At 45.4% G+C, this 21,354-nt stretch overlaps 2 protein-coding genes across 2 annotated transcripts; one reads left to right on the forward strand and one right to left on the reverse strand.

The window, feature by feature from the left end:
* The first annotated feature begins 291 nt into the window (after positions 1-291).
* zbtb45 (zinc finger and BTB domain containing 45) lies at positions 292-11,814 on the forward strand. Its single transcript, XM_084441278.1, has 8 exons — positions 292-398; positions 1,229-1,750; positions 2,918-3,787; positions 5,095-5,217; positions 7,027-7,167; positions 8,351-8,618; positions 9,004-9,339; positions 9,523-11,814. The coding sequence occupies exons 2-8, from the start codon at positions 1,571-1,573 to the stop codon at positions 9,624-9,626; spliced, it is 2,022 nt and encodes a 673-aa protein (XP_084297404.1). The 5' UTR covers positions 292-398; positions 1,229-1,570; the 3' UTR covers positions 9,627-11,814.
* A 1,920-nt stretch (positions 11,815-13,734) lies between these two features.
* On the reverse strand, positions 13,735-18,396 carry dla (deltaA; the record flags this gene model as incomplete). Its single annotated transcript, XM_084441383.1, has 11 exons — positions 13,735-13,740; positions 13,856-13,964; positions 14,069-14,855; positions 15,014-15,230; positions 15,397-15,566; positions 16,084-16,214; positions 16,348-16,408; positions 17,253-17,510; positions 17,604-17,664; positions 17,933-18,235; positions 18,343-18,396. The coding sequence occupies 11 exons, from the start codon at positions 18,394-18,396 to the stop codon at positions 13,735-13,737; spliced, it is 2,157 nt and encodes a 718-aa protein (XP_084297509.1).
* Between the last annotated feature and the right edge of the window lie 2,958 nt (positions 18,397-21,354).

Here is a 21,354-nt window from a genome sequence, read left to right on the forward strand (position 1 = left end):
GTTGAATTCTTGCTTAGGCTATGGGGTGGCAGAACCAAACAGTAGTTTACATAATTAGGCATAACAGTGAAGTAAATTCGTTCTGCAGTGTTTTAATATCAATCAGAAGAGCATAGAGCATCAAAGTAGTGCAATTGAATTAATGCAGAGCAATAAATGGAGGTATTATAATCAGATATATCATAATGGTGATAGGTGAAAGGGGCATCTATTCAACAGATCTGAGATGCTGCAAAAGCTGCAGCCTGTCTACTGTCACTGCCTGCATTTGCACACAGGCAGTCAAGTGTTGGAGGGATACGTCGGACTAGCTCGCTCGCTAGCTTGCGGTGACCAATGGAACGTCATGCACGTTAATGTTTTGAAATTGAAATGCAATTCATCTTTACACGCTTCAGGTATGTAGCTATGAATAAAATATGAGAAGGATGAAATGCAATCTTAGTTGGTTGAACGAAGACCGCTGCCTGACTGTTGTACCTACGGGCTAGCCGGGGGAAATGCTAGCTAGCTAGCTAGCTGGCTAACGAAAGCTAGCATATGGGTTAGGTTGGCTAAATATTCCGTTTCCAACCAACCATTTCGTGGCGCTAGCGTGGTAGTAGTATACTTGGCGTTATATATGTAGAAAGCTAGCTAACTACAGCTACATTTGAAGTAGTTCGCTGATAAACATTTTCAAATATTTGCCGTGCATGCGCGGTGTTGAATTTGTTTGCGAAGGAATGTCAACATTGGCAAAGCTAGCTAGCTAGCTATCCAAATATGTATAGTGCTATGACATATCTAGCTAGCAAGTGTAGTCTGTCGCTTTATTAGACTGATTTGCCTTATGACATTAGTTGGCTATGTTTTACTGCTACCTAGCTAAATTTATATATAGTTGAATGTTTTACCTCAAGCAGCTTCATGTTTAATAGCTACTTAGCTTAGCATACACTACCGAAGCTAGGTAGCTAGCTAGCTAGCTCCCTAATAACGTGCTGTGGTGGGGGTAAGTTGGCTTTTGTATAGTTGTCGTTTATCTGACTAACTTCTGTCGCTGACTTGTTAACTGTTTCCCAGAAGAACTGTGTTATCTGTGCAATCTATGAAAAGTGGCCACACTGCCAGTAGCCTTATGTTACTTTAATCATTTCAACCAAGGTTAAAAGCCCAATACTGAACAACTACAATTATATGTTTGGGACTTTAAACAGTTGGGCTGAATAGCATGTCTTTTCAGCAGGCTTATACCAGGAGTGAGAGACTGCAGCACCACCGGAAGCCCATCAAACCTAGCCAGAAGTTTACCCGACCTTCCCTTGGGTAACCTCTATGACACCTGCAGAGATCCCGGACACACAGCTCAGAAAAAATTGACCCCGTCGTCCATGACAGCCTGAGGGGAGCCGACGGCCCCGTCGTGGCCCATGCTCCATTCGCCTTCCCCTCCCTGTCCTCCCTCGGCCTCCAGCTGACGCAGAACCGCGAGCCCTCCTCTACCTCCAGGCACATCATCCCTCCACTTCCCCACCACGCCCACACCCAGCACGCGCCTGTACCCGGCGGCCCACCTCTGACCGCGGCCATGGCGTCCGGCACGGAGACCGTGCACTACATCCACCTCCACAACTCCAGCCAGTCTGTGCTGGAGGCGCTGCGCTCCCAGCGGCGCGAGGGCCTCTTCTGCGACGTGACGGTGCGCATCCACGACGCCTCGCTGCGCGCGCACGCCTGCGTCCTGGCCGCCGGCAGCCCCTTCTTCCAGGTGACAATAACCGATAGAATGATAAACCACGATAACATTTGATTACATTTACCGCGCTAAAATTATCACTAAAACCGTAATTGATTTCTGCGCTTTGAAATACTCACTGTAAATACTGTCCAGCATCAACCAAAGTTAGCAACTGTCTCCAAGAATTATTTTAATGTTTATGCAAACAAAAAAGTGCATAGTGCTGCTAATTGTATGTGTGGTTTTCAATGTAAAACTTATTTTAGTGTGTGTATCAGTAGCACATTTTATAATACCGCGATAACACTAGCTGTGTTCGGAATCGCTTCCTATTCACTATATCAAGGATGGCCAACCCGCGGCTCGCGAGCCGCATGCGGCTCTTTGCCCGTCAATGTGCGGCTCCTCCATCCATTGATTAAAAAAAAGTTGGCTTGCGGCTCTTCCATCCTTTCATTAAAAAAATAAATTCATTCATTCCATAAGAACGTTTCTCTCTCTCTCTCTCTCTCTCTCTCTCTCTCTAGTTTCGCTGTGCATTTCTTCCTGCCCATTTTAGTTTATTGCAGATTTGATTCGTTTCGCTAGGTCGCGAGGAAGTCGTGTGAGAACCACTTCAAACCAATCATATAGGTAGCAAATCACTTTGGTAACAAAATAATTGTAAACAAAATAATTTGCTTTGCGTGGGTCATTCTCTTTTACGACAAAAGCTAACATAGCATAGGCTACTGTACACAACCAAAGAATGGCTGGAAAGAAATGCACAGCGAAAAGAAAATATGAAGACGAACGACATTTTTTACCCGAGTGGGAGAGTCATTTTTTCTTCATAGAACGTAATGGTAAGCCATTCTGTCTGATATGCCAGACATCATTGGGACATTTCAAAGCCTCAAATCTCCAGCCCAGCCCAGCCCAGCCCAGCCCAGTCCAGTCCAGTCCAGTCCAGCCTAACCCAACCCCAGCATTTTGTTTGTAGTGTCCGAATTCTCCACTGAATTTTCATTCCCTATATAGTCCACTATTTATTACCCACAATTCACCTTGTTTTGCAGGGAACAGTGCATGTACCCTACATTTTCACCGTTCCCTAGGTAGTTCACTACATGGTGAACCCTATATAGGGAAAAGGGAGTGAGGGAACGAGGGAGCGATTCCGAACACAGCTACTGATAATGACACCTCTACCTCCAGGACAAGCTGCTGCTGGGCCACTCGGAGATCTCGGTGCCGCCGCTGGTGCCGGCGGAGACGGTGAAGCAGCTGGTGGACTTCATGTACAGCGGCTCGCTGGTGGTGCTCCAGTCGCAGGCTCTCTGCATCCTGACGGCCGCCAGCATCCTGCAGATCAAGACGGTGATCGACGAGTGCACGCAGATCATCTCGCAGAGGAAGGCGGCCGCGCAGGCGGTGGAAAGAGGAGGAGGAGGGGGGGGGATGATCGGAGGCGTTCTCCCTAAGCAGGAGGAGCGCGGAGGAGGCGGGGGGAAAGGGAGGGAGAGCGGCGGGGGCGGTGGCGGGGGCTTCCAGAGCTTCACCAACTTCGCCATGGGCGACTGCGTGGCCAGCAACATGGGCGCAGCGGGCCTGGGCGGCGGCGGCGAGAGTGGCGCCGGTCCCCTGGAGCAGGCCGCCCCGGTGGGACTGCTGGCGCTGGGAGACATGGATCCCGGCCCCATGTGCGGCGGCGCCGGCGGGGCCGACGGGATGGGCCCCGGTGGAGCGGGTTCTGTTCTCATGAAGCAGAGCTCGAGCTGCGCTCAGGACGTGAGGTACAAGCTGCGGGACCTGCTGGCGCAGACCGCCAACGCTGGCAACAATGCCGGCAGCGGCGGCGGTGGCGGCGCCACCAGCATGGGGAACCTGGCGGCGGCGTGCAGCTCGGGGATGGGCAGTGTGGACAGCATCCGCGGCAGCACGGCCGACCTCTCCGACGACCTTGTGGGGATGGAGAGGTTCAGCGAGGAGGAGGAGATGGACGGACGGGACGGAAGAGGCAGGGACGGAGACAGAGACAGAGGGGCGGGACACAGCCGCAAGCAGAGGCAGCCGCTCAGACTGCAGGTAGGAGGAGGAGGAGGGGGAGGAGGAGGAGGAGGAGGAGGAGGGGGCTGGTCACTGTGGGTGGCGGGACTAGAGCCAGTGACCAGGCCCTGTAGCATTGAGGGGAGACTGTTTTTGAATCGTTTTTTTTAGTGTAATTGATATTCTATGGACTTAGCACACCTTCATTGGGTCATTAAACAAGTTAACTTCTGGTTGAAGTGCTAGAGTCAGTGCTAACGTTACATTGCTTCTAGCCAAATCCGCCGTTTTTGAATCCCCTGTAAACCCAAGATCCTTCTAACTATGTAATTGAGGGTCTTATGTACATAATAGTAAGCATCTAAAAGTATTAGTAAATTAGTTTCAATCCAAATTTGAAATATTGTCTTTTACATTTTTGTAATGTTCCTGATAGTGGGGTTATGATCGGATTTATTAAGCAGTTAATTACGCAAACCAATCATTTAAAAAAAAGCCATGTCAGTTGTCCCACCCCAACACTTGGGCTTGTTGCTTGGCAATTAGATAGATAGCTAATTAGAGTGACGGAAACTGATGATTTGCTCCCCAAGTAGGGCAAGATCATTTTTCAGTTGAAAAAGGAGAAAACGGATCCAGGCAACTCAAGGGATGCGGAGGCAGGAGTAGTTTTAGTTTAAAAAGCCTTTATCAAATCATGGCTTACGCGTCAACATGTTTCCACCTAGCGGTCTTCATCAGTCCTGAGTTTGCCTGGATCCGTTTTCTCCTTTTCTATTGCTCCTTTCCCAGAGATCTTAGAGCACCAAGTGGACCATCTCATTACCTCTCCCTGTTAGAGCACCATCTCATTACCTCTCCCCGGTAGAGCACCATCTCATTACCTCTCCCTGTTAGAGCACCATCTTATTACCTCTCCCCGGTAGAGCACCATCTCATTACCTCTCCCCGGTAGAGCACCATCTCATTACCTCTCCCCGGTAGAGCACCAGGTTATATTTTTTGCATCATTTTTCAGTTGTTTACAGATTATGAAAATGCAAATTGTGCTTATTTGAATGTTGCTACACCTAAAATGATAGCAGACAAAACTGCCTTCCCCTCAGGGAGGGAAGTAATATTCCTTTTATCCTTTAGGCATTTTTATGAAATGTGACACTTCATAAAACAATATTACCCATGTCCCAATGCCCAAGGCCTAGTCATATTATGCTTGCACAGGTGTTGGCGTTATGCCTGCAGGCGCTGACAGAATGTTCAGAAGCTCATTACCCAGAGTTGTTCCGGGAGTGACATCACGCTGTTGCAGTGTAACTTTTGAGACGTTTGTCCCTCTGCCTCCTCAGGTTCCCGGCGGGGAGAGCGTGGTGATAAAAGATGAAAGTATTCAGGAGGCCTTCGCCCTAGCGGACGGAAGGCGGGATGGGGATCAGGACGGCTCGCAGGAATCCATGCCCAGCTTTGGACAGGTGAACCAGCAGCAGCCTCTTCTGTGGTGTTTTAACGGTAGTTTGCATCCTAAGCGTTCTCATCTGCTGGAATTAAGAAACTCTACAGGATCCTCTCAGATTTCCCCCATCAGTCCACTTTCCATAAGAAACCCGATATTTCCTTGCTTGTCCACCACCAGCGCACTCCAGTATGACCTGTAACCCTGAACCTGCCAGCCCACATCCTCCCATTCCCTCCATCATAACCTTCCTTTCAGAGACATATTTCCAGCAGTGACAGTATATAGACACAATATTAGGACAGTCAGACACACGTTTGTTGTTTTGGCACTGTGCTCCATGCACCTCTGTGGATTTGATGCCCAAATGGTACATGTTTTTCTCTGAAAGGAGGTACTGCCTGCTTATTTTGTTAGTTGTTACAAGTTGCCATGGTATAAGCGGTGTATCTACAACAAGTAGATCTGAAAATAATGCACTTTGGGTATACCTCGAGAGATTTCACCCCTCCACAGTGTTAGTACTTTCAGATAACCACACCTCCTTGTTGGTTACCCCTTAGAATAATTACCCAACAATAATGCATAATGGAACGTCAAGATCCATATTAAGATGAACACATTTTGTAATTAGGATAAGTGTGTCTGCCAATGCAGATTACTCAGCCATCATGTATTCTAGTTTATGAGGGACTAGGGATGTGCGTCTAGTCACTGACGACTAGACGGTGGTTTTGTAACCGACTACACGACTAGTCTTAAAACAGGATTCCCAAGTTTCTACAACAAGTGCTAGTTAGGAAAATCGAGGATGCAAGCTAAGATGCATGACTATCCTTGATGTTTCCCAACCACTCAGCGGCAGCCCATTTACACTCTCCGTTTGCCAGTGCAAAACAGTAGTTCAGCCTGTCCTTACAGCTTATTACTTAGCAAAGATATCAATGTGATTTATTTTGTTTAATTGAAGAGTAGGCTAGCCTATAGCCTGTAATGTTTCAGTAGGCTAAAACTAGATTTCATATAAAGACCGCGGATGTCAGAGAGGGCAATAACGTTCGAAGGCAAATTTATTCAAACATTGGTCCACAAAGAATGATGCAAATAATAAAGTGAAAGAAATAATAGCCTACTGTGCTATATATATATATATATATATATATATATAATATTTTATATGGACCTGTGTGTCTGCCATAAAGTTTTATCTTTCTAACCAACATTCAGCGGAAGCCAATTTTCTCTCGCTCCAAGTCTGGTTTGGCTATTTAAAACACGGGGTACTTTGTGACAGTTGCTTGGATGTATACTAGTATGCATAAACCTATGTTTTGCGAATTTAATGGTCTGCCTCCTTCACAGTTCAACTCAGCAATTAGGCTGTGAAAGCGAGCGCGCCTCTTGGAATCTAGTCATAGCCTATTGTTGCACAGATTTCCATCACTTCTTGACTTTCACAAACCAAATGATTAGGCTACATTAATTAACATGAGCACACCCCTGATCATTGAATAGCATAAGTTAAATTACTATAATATTAAAGACCGCGGATGTCAGACGATAGGCGCCAGATCCAGAGCTCCCATACAAAAGGAACGCAGCATAAACAATAGGGATTGCGCAGATGAATGAATGAGGTGACTAATTATTTAAGTCTTTTTATAAATCTTTTTATTTTTATCTAATTCCATTATATTTAGTTTAATCAACTATTATTTCTTAAACGACTAGCAAAAGCTGCGCCGTTTAGTCGTTTAAACAACTAGTCGCGCACATCCCTATGAGGGACCAATTCGTTTGAAGAACAAGGAACTTTCTGTCCCCTTAGGAGTTCTACGATGAGCCGGGAGTGTTCTCTGAGAGCTTCTGGCCGCAGAGCGAGCCTCCTCAGACCATGACCTTTAACCCCCGAGGGAGGGTCAGCAAACCGCTGACTCCCCCTCCCTCCACACAGTCCATCAACAACCAGGTCTGTTGTCCTTCTGCGTCGTTGTTGTTGTTGTATGATTTCATTAAGGATTGTAATAAATAATAATACATTTAATTTGTTTTATCCTTTTCAAGACACTCAACGCTGCGTAGGTCACCCCTCCCCCCTGTATAGAACGGCCGCTGATTGTAACCTATAATGTACAGACTAGGCATTACAGATTATAACCCAGCCTTAACAAATGAGCCAGGGGAGCAGTTCCACAGCCTACAGCTGCTACTGAGTGACCTGTCGGCTATGGTGCTGAGGCAAGTGTTGGACTATAGGGCTCGTCCTGTTCACTGGATTTGTTGACCACCCCTTGTCATTTTGATATTAGTTGGTCAAAATTCTTCAATAAGTAGATAAGAAATAGCTTCTTTTTTTTCTTCATGGAGAGCAAGTTTAAAAAAAGACTGCAAGCGGTAATGAAGAGGTCCTACGGATATGCCCCATGACCATAAACAGGAGGGCAGACTGACAGACGGGGTAGACTGACTGACTGACAGACGCATTAGACAGACATGCTGACCCACCAGGTAAATCCAGCAAGACCAGCTAATGAACAGCTTCATTGTAGGCTTGTAGCTGGTTCTCTGGATTTTCGAGAAATGTATGACATCGCCATCTACCCTGTATTGAGTTTATTGTCACACATTTACCACGGCCACAATGTTGTACACCACCCAGCTGCCAGAGGGCGCTGTGTGCACGTTTTGAAAGGGCACTGCAGTACTTGGCATAAAGTGACAATTTTGTCATGCCACAAACCACGCAATTTGTAAACACAAGTAGGGCCCTATGGGCAAATGGTTCTCCCTTAGTAGCTAGCACAGGTGAAACGCATCACAACTGACGAGATCACGCCAACCAGAAGGATCGGTGCCACTGAACAAGGAGTGATTAACGTAACGGTGAACAAGGAGTGATTAACAGTAGGGTGCACTTCCATCAGACATGGCGTTAAAAGCTTTCTGCAGTTACCAGTCAACAGCAAGCCATTCAACCATTCAACAACTGTACATGCATCATGGGCGGAGGTTTGCGCTCTTTTAGCACCCTTTTCTAATACATTCTGTTTAGTGTTAAATTACCACAACAGTGATGGCTTCTATGAAGAAGCCCTAAAATGACTAATAGCTATTACCTCTGACATTCTGTCTCCATCCACGTTTTTCCACAGCTTCTTTTCCAGTACCCAGTCAGCCAATCTCAGTCATCCTTTTTTGTGGGCGGGCCCATGGTGATTGACAGCATGGCGGGAAGCGAGCCAAGCCAACACACTCCACCACCGGCGCCCATGACACCCGCGCCCCCTCCGTCAACCACTTCCTGTTCGGCGGGCCCCTCCCCTTCCTCCCAGGGATCCGAGACGTCCTTTGACTGCACTCACTGTGGGAAATCGCTACGTTCCCGGAAGAACTACAGCAAGCACATGTTCATACACTCTGGTATGACTTTCCTGCAATCTGTGGTTTTGACACAATTCAATTCAATAAATCTTTATTGTCCCCGGAGGGGAATTAATTAAAAACATAAACACTACAAACCCACCAAAAATAATATAACACAAGACACCTGAGTACATACTCACATTTTTTGTCATATTGCAATACTATTGTCCATCCATCCGTCCCCATCCACTTATCCGGGGTCGGGTCGCTTAATACTATTGTTTACACTTAAAACAAATTCTCTGTTAATGCAGATAGCCCAACTCATAATTCATACATGCAATACTGATAGTGACTTCTCTCTGTTCTGTGTGTGTGTGTGCGTGCGTGCGTGTGTGTGTTTGTGTGTGTGTGTGTGTGCGTGCGTGCGTGTGTTTTACAGGTCAAAAGCCTCACCAGTGCTCCATCTGCTGGCGGTCCTTCTCCCTGCGCGACTACCTCCTGAAGCACATGGTGGTGCACACCGGCGTGCGGGCCTTCCAGTGCTCCGTCTGCGGCAAGCGCTTCACCCAGAAGAGCTCGCTGAACGTGCACATGCGCACGCACCGCGCCGAGCGCACCTTCCAGTGCGCTGTGTGCCACCGGGCGTTCACCCACCGCACCCTGCTGGAGCGCCACGCCCTGCAGCACGCCCACCACGAGCCCCAGGGGGGACGCGGCGGGCTCGGGATCACCTCCCCCACCAAACACAGCCCCCCGGCCCTGGCGGGGCCCTCAGGTATGGGCGGCATGGCCAGCATGCCCAGCCACGGCTCGTCCTCCTAGACGACTAGCGTAGACTCATACAGTATTCCGTACAGTTTAGCTTTTTTGCATATTAAAAACGCAAGAAGTACTCCCAGGTTATTATTGATAACATTTATATCTGTGCCGTCCTTATTTCCCCCCTCTTCCTGACAAGTCCAAGGACAAGACACCCACACCGACCGTCTGTTTACTATCCTCGCAGGTACTGACTGTCCACCCCTTTTTGCTTACAAAATGGCCGCGGGGAAGCTTTTCTGATGAGTCAGTGGTGGTTTTTCTTAACCTATTGGCCTAAATCCCTTCAATTAAAGTTCACTAGTTGGCCAAGTAAATTCTTCAGTGACTAAGCCATCTTTCATGCTAGTCGGCGCATTGGGAGCAGCCCTATTGACGCACTACTATGCTGAGAATACCATAGTGTACGGAATACCTAGAGTCTACGTTAGAGGGCCCAGTTCCAAACCAGTCCTGCTTCATAGCGCCCCCCTAACCTGAAGGACCTTAGTGATTCCCATTTTTCTCATTTTAAGTGTTTGATTGGTGTGCAGGTTAAATGGCTGGGAAACGAGGTACAAAGCAATGTAGTTTTCACACCACATTGCCTAGCTCAGTGCAACAGGGAGTCATCGTGGGATTAGCTAGGAGGGGTTGGTTTGGGATAGGGGGAGAATAACAGAGGGCAGTGGCAGTGGAGTCAGGGAGACGATTAAGAGGACATGGGGTGAAAGAGGAAGGGGCTGAAAGAGAGACAATGTGGAGAGGGTGATAAAGTAGGGAGACAAAGAGAGACCAGAAACGGGTGAAGAGAAGAAGAAAAAAGGATAGATGTTTAGAAAAAGCAGGGAGGATGGGAGGAGAGTGAAAGCAAGTTGCCGTCACAGGCGGCATAGAAACATTATACAGGTGCCACATGAAGGCCCAGGATCATATACCTCGAAATAGAGACAAGAATGGATAAAGGACACTATTTTTGAAATGTTTCGGAAACATTTCAGCATGTTTTACACACACACACACACACCTACAATTACCTCGGCGGTCCACAGGCTGTCACTATGCTTCACATGTTTAAGCTACATCAAAACAAAAACAGTGGGAATTCAAGCTAAGGAAATCCATTTTACTTTTTACATCTTAAAAACAAATATGTGTGTAATATTCCTTTACGTTGTCAATAATGACTTACCTTGCTTGACTTGTTGAAAAAAATAAGGCAGACAATTCAAAAGAACTTAAAAGTCTACATGAGCCACTAAGTGAAACTTGGCTGGCTGATCATTTGTCAGGCTTTAACTAAGTGTATTTGTTGTTACTTTAATGTGTCTGGGCTCTTGCCACTCTGGGAATGGTTGCAAAGAACCTTTTCTCCAGCAGCGTAATACAATGCTTGTTTACTATTTTAGGTCTAATGAAATGAATGATGAATTATACAATCACCCCTGAGTAGATACTGACGAAGTCAAAAGTGTGTGGTAATATTATTTACCACATTAATATTTATTACAATTTTAAATTGATCTCTATGCACAATCACATTTTGCACAATGTGCAATTTAATTCAGTCCTTTGTCCGACCCACATCCTTGATAAATCTCCTATCTCTAACTTTTGGTTATTACAGAGATACAAATTCTTATTTTTCTCACCTTAAAGGTGATTGTTTATATAAACTTTATATTTACAGTCATTGCTAGACTTAAACGGGTGGGGCCGGCAAAGACTAAGATCACTTTAAACTTTGACATAGAATGTCCCACTTAAATGAGGAATTATTTTGCTTGTTCACAAAGATATCTTGGAGCTAGGTGCTGCATTGGTGAGTCCATCTTCATAGACCTCTCTATACAACAATGAGAGAATTAAGAGATGTCCATTATACCATAGGCAATGGACTGAAAATGTTTTCCAAACTTTTGAAGGGCTCACCCCCCCCCCCCCCCCCCCCCCAGATCTTTGTGAAGTGCCAGCACCTAGTTCAGGCATACCTCTGTAAATAAAACAATGATTAGGCTGTTCTAGAGATTTTAATATATCCTCAACAACTCCAGTGGTTTTTACATTTGGTCTGAGGTGGACCCATGTACAGTACTGTATCATGTGTGCTTTAAAGCCATTTCAGAACGCATCCCATATTTGTAATGTACTATGTTTTTTGGCCTTTCATTTGCATTCTTGGAGGGAGGGTGAATTTAACTTGTTTATTGTGTTGTTTTTTTGTTTTGATTTTTACATTCATGTATGTTTAACAAGTTAAATGTCGTAAGAAAAGTAATTTTTTAATGGTATATAGCTTCTTGTATGTATTGAAAGACTAAAGGCATGATTGAACTTTTTATGAAAAATAACATGTTGTACTACTTCAATGACAATTGAATTTTAAAACATGTGATTTTACACATTTCAAAGATTTCTTTCTCCAAATAAAGTCTTCTATGGCTAAAAGCCAGCTTTTTGTCCAACTGAATATTTATTTTAAGGGAATGTTATGTAGCTGTGTAGAGCACTTTGTAAAGATTTTTCCTTGTTTATGAAATTCTTGAAAACAAAAATTGTGTTCAGTGTATGGACTAATCCCATGGTGCTCACTTCAGTCTACCTAACTTATTTATTTGAAAATACAATAGTGAAAGCTCTCTTTTCTTAAATGCCATAGATAATGTTTCATTCCAGCCCAAACCTTTGAAAGTGTGGCTGGTGGTGCCTGAACTCTGGCCAGAAGGCATCTGTTACTCAACAACATCTGTTCCTGTTACTCTCTTTTTCCCAGCATGCCGAGGGACACACAGGCCCTCCCAGGGGCAGCCTTTTGTGTGCCCCATTGTCAATTCCATCATTGTCTGCTGAAGTCTGTTCCAATGATGCTGTGAGGTTATAAACCCCTTTAGAGGCCAACTTCATAGGGTTTTAAACTTACAGTTACTGAGTTCTGTCCGAAACAAATGTATATTCTTTGCTGGATACAAGAACAAAAGGTATAGCAAATAGAAAACAAAAAAGGAGCCAGAGCTTGATGTTTGCTTGCAAACCATAAAACGTTTGACTAAACGGCCATGTTTCCATGACTTTTCCAAACCTATGTTTAAAAAGCATTACTTTGAATAAGTATTAGAGCCATGTTTACCTGTTTTTTTTTCATTCATGGACAAAATGGGAGTGGTAAATCTTAGCATGGTTTTTTTTCCATGAGTAGCCCCCCCTCGGTCTCCAAGGAGACACTTTCAACTCCTGGCAGCGGCCAACAGCGTCAGCATAGAATACCCCACCATGGGGAAGCCAGGGAAGACAACAGATGTTGCTGATTAACTTTGCTCACAGACCCCAAAGAGCAGTGTCCCTTAGAACAGCCACAGTGTGACCAAATCAAGAGTTGCACAAAAGTTTTTTAACGCTCAATAATATTTATTTGGAAAAATAGTCTTCGCTAAATCCTTCATTCAAAAACAGTACCGGAGACAGTAACAATATTTTTGTACAGTCCCTCTTTACTTAAATAACATTTCTTAAAAAAAAAAAAGTCTCATTGACCTGAAGTGCCTTTGCAAATATCAGCAATAAAAAGCAAACTTAAATAATCATAACATCAATAACATACAATAATACAAAATAAAATAACACCATTAAATTAAATTAAATTAAATCATACAACTTTAAATCATAGTTTCTTTTTCTATTTTTCTTCTTTCTTTTTTTTAATTTTTTATACAAAAGGACATAATTCGTATCAATACAAATGTTTAAAGAGAATTAAAATAAGGTTTTCATGTCCAATAACAATACTATGTCATAAATGGAGGGGTTCGGAGGGCTTAGAAAGAATTCACTTCAGTTTTACACAGTGATCAACTATACGTATACAGTCCTCACAGGTCTAGTGACGGGGTCACCGCCCATATGAACAGCCTTGTGAAGAACAGGCCAGTATGGCCAAACATCCACCGTTTGATGCAGATCCTGCGCTCAGCGGCGGCTTGTGGGTTAGAGAAGAAGGATGGGTAAAAATTTTGCAAAAACTTCCAAAACAAAGTTTCCATTTACACTAACTGAAATCTTTACTTCACACATGATCTCTGTGTAAAAGTCGCTTTTTTGATCTCATTACAAATCTTTAAAAAAATAACTTTCAACAGAAACTTGAGTGATGGTTGCTTTGAAAGATAAAATGTTTTTGCCCCTTCCAATTCCTGTCCCACAGGCCACCACTGCCTGCGCTTAGTTTCCAGTAGAGAACCAGCTCAGTCTGAATATCAGTTAAACGTCATAGTATCAGCAGCATTCTCAAGGTGGGAGACCTCCCCCTAGGGTTAGAGCAGCATTTGAAGGAGTATAAAAACTCTCCCATAGAGCAGATGAGCAACTTGGTGGCTCGTTACACCTATGGAGACAGAGAGGAAACAATAAGTAATTGGTTTGTTTTATAAAACAGAACAATAATGTTTATAAAACAATTGCAGTTGGAAGCGAGATGAATTTAAAGGTTCTAAACTTACCTCGGTTGCAATTATACATTCATCCTTCTCCGAAGACATCACAAACACGGATTTGTACTTGGTGTCCGCACATGCAGACATTTCTGGAAGTTTCTTTTCCGATGCATCACTGTTGAAAACATAGACGTTAGCCATCCGATACTGTACATTCAAAGTGGAGAAAAGTTAAACAAATTTGCCCTAGATTGGGCTGCTAGAGCCAAAAGGTGTTACCTTTTTAATCGTTTGGTGCATGATTTCTCCTCAAACTCGCATGGGTCCGGGGCGTGGCACTTCTGCTCGCCGGCCGCCTCCAGCGTCGCCTCTTTAGCGGCTTGCTCGTAGTTCACCTCACGCACGAGGTTATAGTCTGCCGGCGGGTGGCGGCTCTTGAAACCGCCGCTCCTCCCTGGCGACGCGCCGTCGTCCGGGTCGCCACCGCAGAGGTCCATCTTCTTGTTGATGTTCTTGACGCCCGACATCGCGACGACACTCACCGCCAGGTCCCTGTCACTCCGGTGACAGTTGTTGGTCAGGTTGTTGATGGTTTCCCCTTCGCCGACCTCGCCTTGGCCGCGCCGCTGCTGCGCCTTGGAGCGGACGCAACCCACCAGCACCGCGCAGCCCGCCAGCAGCAGCAGCACCAGCGCCACCCCCGAGCCCACGGCCATCCAGGGGATCTCGGAGCCCCGTATAGCGGCGTGCTCCGGGAGCAGGAACTGGCAGTTGCGGCCACCGTAGCCGGGCACGCAGGCGCACACGTAGCGGTTGCCTCTCTCATGGCAGGTGGCGCCGTTGTGGCAGGGGTTATGTTCACACCGGCTGAGGGGGGAGCTACAGTTCTGGCCCGTGTAACCCGTTGGGCAGGTGCACGCATAGCCGTTTGGGCCTTCCTGGCAGGTGCCGCCATTCTGGCAGGGGATCGCGGAGCACTCGTTACCGGTGTGGTCGCAGTTCATGCCCGTGAAGCCTTCCGGACACTGGCACAGGTAGGAGTTGACGAGATCAACACAGTGGGCTCCTGTGATCAGAGAAAAGGGACTGGCATTAATGGGTGGTGCGTAGTTCGGGGACAAACTGAAATCCAAAATATAAGTAATATTCAATTTTGTTTGATCTGGAACAATAAAGGTACAGCCATCCCACAAGAATCTCTTGAGTTAGTCGCTGCAGCCTTACCGTTGGAGCACGGACTGGAGGTGCAGTGGTCGATCTTTTTCTCGCAGGTGTAGCCAGCGTAGCCTGTGGGACACTGGCAGAAGTAGCCTCCGCCGGGGTTGTCAGTGCAGCGCCCTCCGTTGAGACAGGGCCCGTCTGCGCACGTCATGACGCTCAGCTCGCAGTTGTTGCCGTAGAAACCGGGAGTGCAAGCGCAGGTATACGTGTTTTCCATATCCTATGAGATGGGGAAACGTAATGTTTTATCCAAGGTGTTATTTTTATTTTTTATTAAAAGGAGTTACACAATACCACAACGGTATTATTCATCATTGTCATTTTTCTAACGCAGAAACATCACTGGTAGGTTTTTGACCAGAAAAATGTGATCGGAGGCCACTTACAGAACAACTTCCTCCGTTGCGACAGGGGTTTCCCGCACATTCGTTGACCTCCATCTCACAGCTGGACCCAGTGAAGCCCGGCCTACAGGAACAGGTGTAGCTCCCTTGGCCAGTGTTGCTACAAGTGGCACCATTCATGCAAGGCTTGTGGTGAGTGCAGTAGTTGAGATCTGGAAGGAAGACGGCGGCAGCAGCACATGTGGATTAGCCCCCAGTGGAACATTGTGGCAAAACAATCACTCTTTCTGTCCTGTTGCTCTCTTTTTTCATTCTCTTCTAACATCCATCTTGACAACTGTTCAGATTCTCGTTTTTTTTTTTTCACTCTCTGTCCTTCTCACTTGTTCAGTGTAGTCTGACTCAACGGATGTAGATTTGGGGGATAAGCCTTGTCATTCGTTTATTGCTGCCCAATCAGTGGCGCCGATTCATGTGGCCGGCCAATGAGTGGCGATGATAGATTCTCCCAGACTACGTGAAACAACAACAACCTATAGCAACCACTCCACTGAAGACGATTGATTTAAAGAAATACAGTGTTTTATTTTCTCCCCCCTATCGGACAAATGGTAATGAGTCCAACCAGACCTTTCTCCAGCGCTGGCACAGCGTAAACCAAGTGTGGAGATATTGGTCTGGCTATGCGAGACTATACCCTGTCTTTCTTTCTTGTTCAGCGGGACTCACCTTGGTTGCAGAAGAGCCCCCCCCAGCCCTCCTGACAGTTACACTGCCATGGTTGCTGGCAGGTCCCATGCAGGCAGCCTGGGTAACGGATGCAGTCGTCGCAGTAGCGGCCTTTAAAACCCACTCTGCACCTGTCAACCAATCATAAAACACTGGTTAGCCCTCTGAACAATCTTTTGTGTGTCCTAGGCTACAACTGATTCATTTCTGAATACATTTCATTTGGTCATGAGTTTGCATGATGTGAGGTTATTTTGCACTTACTTGCACTCTCCGGGCTTCTCACAGAAGCCATGTTCTTCGTCACATCCTGGGAGGCAGATAGCTGGAAAGAAGATCAAACAGATATAAGCATCACAGAAACATAAAAGTAAAAAAAAGTTGTTAAATTTGGCTTTGAAGAAAAAAAAACATTACTTAAATCGTAACAAATTCATTATGAGAATCCCTAAACTCATTATCCTAACCTAATTGTTAAAACACATCTAAAACACAATCACCTTGTCACCAAAGAGAGCACACAGGCTACATAGATACATACATAGGCTACATACAAACATACATACATACACACACGCGCGCACGCACACACACACACACACACACACACACACACACAGGCATAGGTCCTTTTTTCTTCGCTGTGGGTCAAAGCTCTTTCATTCATTCTGTGCACACAACTCCCCTTAATGTCTCGGATTGGGGCAGATAAGAGTGGACAGCTGGCGAGTATGTTGCCAGTGCGCGACAGCTGCTCCATTGTCTACTCTCTCCCGGCAGCTGCCCACTTCAAACAATACCCCACCCGCCTCAGCCAATCAGCAGCCGACCCACTCCATGAGTAACGAATCGGACGTAGCCTGTAAATTTATGGCACGCGTGAGATTATTCCGAAAACTTTCCTCCGCCTGATTTGAATAAAGTGGTCGTGTGTTTGGGAGTGTGTGGAAGCGTGGTGTCTCCACACACATTGGCTTTAACGGCGCACATTTCTATAGCCTAATCGAATAGGCCCCCATCCGACTTATGCCATAGAATATATCATAAAACGTCTATAAAACGTTATTTTCTCCGAAACCTGTATTCATTTTCGAACTATTGTGCTCTAAAGGACATCGTATATCATAACACCTAGGCCAAACGTGGACGTAGATCAACACGCTACTTACGTTCAGTGCAGTAGTGTCCTTTCCACCCTGCGTCGCACACGATCTCCCCGCGTTCTCCACAGGTGAAGTGGCCGAAAGCATCATCTCTGGGACGGCAGAACACTGAGCACCCGTCGCCGTAGTAGTGCTCGTCGCACACGAAACGGTACGAATACTTAAGTTCGGTTCTTCCGCCGGTGTGCAGGTCCTGAGACCATTCCTCTCCCACAGTCAGATGCCTCTGGGTGGCCATGGTACTGATAACACGGTCTGGGTTCTCTGGAGATGGAAAATATAAGTGGTCAAAACCTGTTAAATGTATGGCGAACAACAAACTGGACTTAAAATCACAGGAATGTATTGTGTTGTTACCTGTAGAAAGATCTTCTTTGGAGTCTGTGTGCAATGCCTCAATGATCAGTGAGAAGGTCCCCTGAGAACATACAGATGGACATTAGACATGTGGCCAGTTGAAATGCACATAACGTCTAACCCGAGGCTTCAATTGATTGTTCTCCAATCTAATGAGTAACTTGCCGTTCTGAACACAATCCAACTAAATACATGTTTTTGTTTACTCTCATTCCTTAACTGGCTGCTTTGGATTAGACGAGGACATTTTACGCACGTAAACAATGTTGTCGTGACTTGAGATTGGCATCAATAAGTCGAATGAACTATCGCCAAAGTAGTCTACTCACCGGCCATGTGAAACCGAAGTTTATTCTGATGGGGTTGGTGAATGAACTCTCAGGGATGGCTTCGGGCACTTGAAACGAGTTGGACCCGAGCACTGGCGTCACCGCGCCGCCGAAGTTGCAAGGTGGCTCCGGTGATGCGTTTGGCTGATAGTGTTTCAGACAGATTCTGAAAAATGTTTTACATTCACATTGCTGCTGAAACGAAGACGTGAGTCCTCCCTTGCAGCAGTTTCTGTTCCCCTGCACTCCTTTTTTGTTCAAAAACTCTTGCAACTTCAGTTCGAAAACTCCCGAACAAAACCCCTGTTGAAAAACACTGTGTTTATTACGGATACATACGGTAGTAAATGTAGCTATAGGCTATGATGTTGTAAAACATTTAAGATAGAGAATCTTTAGATGCGTCTTACCTGGCATAACCATATGGACATAATGGTAATAGTCAAGAGGATATAGCGCCCCATATTATACAAGGCCCCTAATAAATAATAAATAAATAAATAGTAAAAAGTCTTGGGGCAACTTCGCTCAAAGTGTCCTCGGGGATGCCTCCTTTCAAACCCGTCCACAACTCCGATAATGATTCATTGAGCACGCTTTTCAGTCTCTATAAGCATCAGTTGCTTGTACCAGCCGCGATGTTTTCGTTCATGTCCAAGTTCCAAGAAACAAAAAAAAGATAAATCCCAGTGGTCAAAAATACAAATATAGGGACAGGGCCACTTTGCTGGACTGTCCTCCAATTCCGTTAAAATACGATAATCCCAGTCCAATTACAAAAAGTAGATAAGACAGTTTTTCTCCCCGTTAAAACGAGGAGGACGACAGAATTGGGAAATAGCTTTTGGTGTCTTGGTTTATCCCAAGAAAGGATTTTGTCAGTGATCCAACATACTTCCCCGCCACCAACGTCTTTCCTCTGTATTAACTGTGCGTTTGTCTTGAGTGCAGGCCGCCTGTCGCCAGTTTTATATGGGCTGGCGCATGCTATGATAATAACATGCAAATTAACTACCCCCAATCTGGCTCGAGGAATCACAATGGAATACCACCCTACACTCCATGTCCGAATAGCACAAGTTAGCAGTCTATCTGAATCTATAGCCTACAGCAATTGAAAATGTACTAGGCTAGCATACAGTGCAAAACTATTTTAGTCAATCGGGCTACAGGAAACAAACCTAGGCTACTTCACCCTGTTGAAGAAGTTTGCTCATTTTCACCAGAAACAAAACAATGTGTATACTGGAGTACATGTTAACCTAATCATTATTTTATATGGACATGTACTTTTCTGCGACTATAGATTTTTAATTTGAATGATTGTCCCAGACATTTAGGTCGAGTGAGTGCAATCGTTTTCTTTTGTAGCAAGGATGTTTTTTTTGTCATGCTAAAGATGTGGTGTGCCATTGTTTGTTTGTCAGTTAATTTAACTGTTCGTGTCCCTCTAAAAACATGTCGGTATTGGTGCTGGGAGTTGTGGGAGAATTTGGTGCTTTGAATTACTTAAAGGCTTTCATAATGGACATTCCTTGGCAGCACATGTGATGACTGAGGTAAACGTTAGAAAACAAAACTGCATTTGTATGGGAAGAGTTTTCCCATTTAGCCTACTCTCCTTTTCTCATTCCCCAAGTGCAAAGTGGGCGCCTGTGCGCGCCCGTGCGTGCGCGTGTGTAGCCTTTGAAGAAATCGTTCGCGTGGCCGTCCTGAGGGCACTTTGTTTTTGTGAGTTGAAGGAATAGTTTGCTCTCTCGCTTCTCTCTGTGCGCTCAGCTGTATGGTAATTCGAGCAGCACCTGCTCTCCCCTCGTGAGCGAGCTTTTCCGGGAGCGCGCGCGCAGCCCTCACAATGTCCCGAACTTTTGAAGAACTTGAACAATAATGCACGCAGTGCAGTCAAATAGCCTGTAGTTGTTTTTTTCTCCTCGTTCTTGAATATGAAACGACTTCTCTTTCTATTTCCATAGTGTAGAATTGAACCTAAATTGAGCTAACGACAGAATAGGGGGCCATTATTCAAGTTGGCTACTTTTGTGTGAATGCAGTGTGGGGGCTGTATGATTTTTTCTTAATTAGGTCGTTCATTAGGCTACTTGTGGTTTTCTTTTGGATAATAGCCTGGGGTCCATAGTTACCATACACAGATAGCCTACATTGCGCCACTCTCCTAAGATACGCATATTGGGGGCTCAGCTTGTGTGCCCAGAATTTGTTGCCATACCTGTTGCCGATATTTACAACACGCATACAGGATAGGTTAATACAGTGGTTGTGTGTTACCATATGATTTCAACACATTCATTTTAACCTCATTCGCGAGAGAATGTAGGCGTTGTCCTTTTCTCTCCACGTGAGATCTCTCCAGTCCTCTTTCGTTGCGTTTTGCATTGTACACGTGTGCCTAAATGAGAGGTCCTGGAACATCTTGGATGAAATGCATTACTTCTCTGTAGTAGTTATGACCTATAGATGACATAGGTTTTTATACACGAACCACATAACGTATTTCTCTGCAATCAACAATACCGACTTTAAGGCGCGTAAAACATCGTCCTGCTACAAACCTATCCCTTTCTTTCATGAAAATAGCCTATTTCTAGGGTACACTTTCCTACCTTCTCTCCCAAAAAGATGGCAACGGGGCGACTGTTTAACTAAAGTGCTACTGTAGGTGACTGCTGTAGTTTTAACTCCTGCCCACCAGTAGCTGCCGCTAACAAAAAGGGTGACTCGAGGTCTGACTATTCATCCATTCTATGCGCTTTAATTTTCATTGATTCTGAATGCGCGGGTAGCCCTTGGGGATTTTCTGTGAAGGACCACGACACGCCTTCAGACGCTGCCAGACCCTTACAAGCCATCTGCCGCGAACCAAACGTTTTTTTCTCTCCCTCTCTCCCTAACAAGCGCACGTCTCTATACGCCACTGACTGTCCACTGGGCACCGTCTAAATTGAACTGGAAGCATGTTAAAGAACCTGTAACGGTATGACTATCCGGGGCCATATGGCGAGGGGAAGCCAGAAGTTTTCGTCCCCGAAGAGTAGACACCACATGGTAACTCGTGGGAACGTAAACATGGCGCGCATCACACGATATCGATCATATGAAGTGGTGTGGATGAGATTAGCTCGAAAGGGTACGTGTGTGTGTATATGTGGGGTGTTGATGCTTGTGATCAATGGTTTATATCATTGATAGGCCTATACCCACGACCGTTCAAAATGTGTTACCACGGCGTTATCTGGCCGGTTATCGTTAAGTTGAAAAACAATATGCCTGGGTCACCTAAAAGGTAACATTATTTCGTTTAATTTAATCAGAAGAAAGCACAAACGAAACAGTTTGGCATAATAAAAGGTTACAAACAGTTATGGCAATATCACGCTTCTGTCAAGATTAATATTAAATATGGC

This window comes from Borostomias antarcticus, assembly GCF_949987555.1.
Source record: "Borostomias antarcticus genome assembly, chromosome: 7".
Classification (NCBI taxonomy): domain Eukaryota; kingdom Metazoa; phylum Chordata; class Actinopteri; order Stomiiformes; family Stomiidae; genus Borostomias; species Borostomias antarcticus.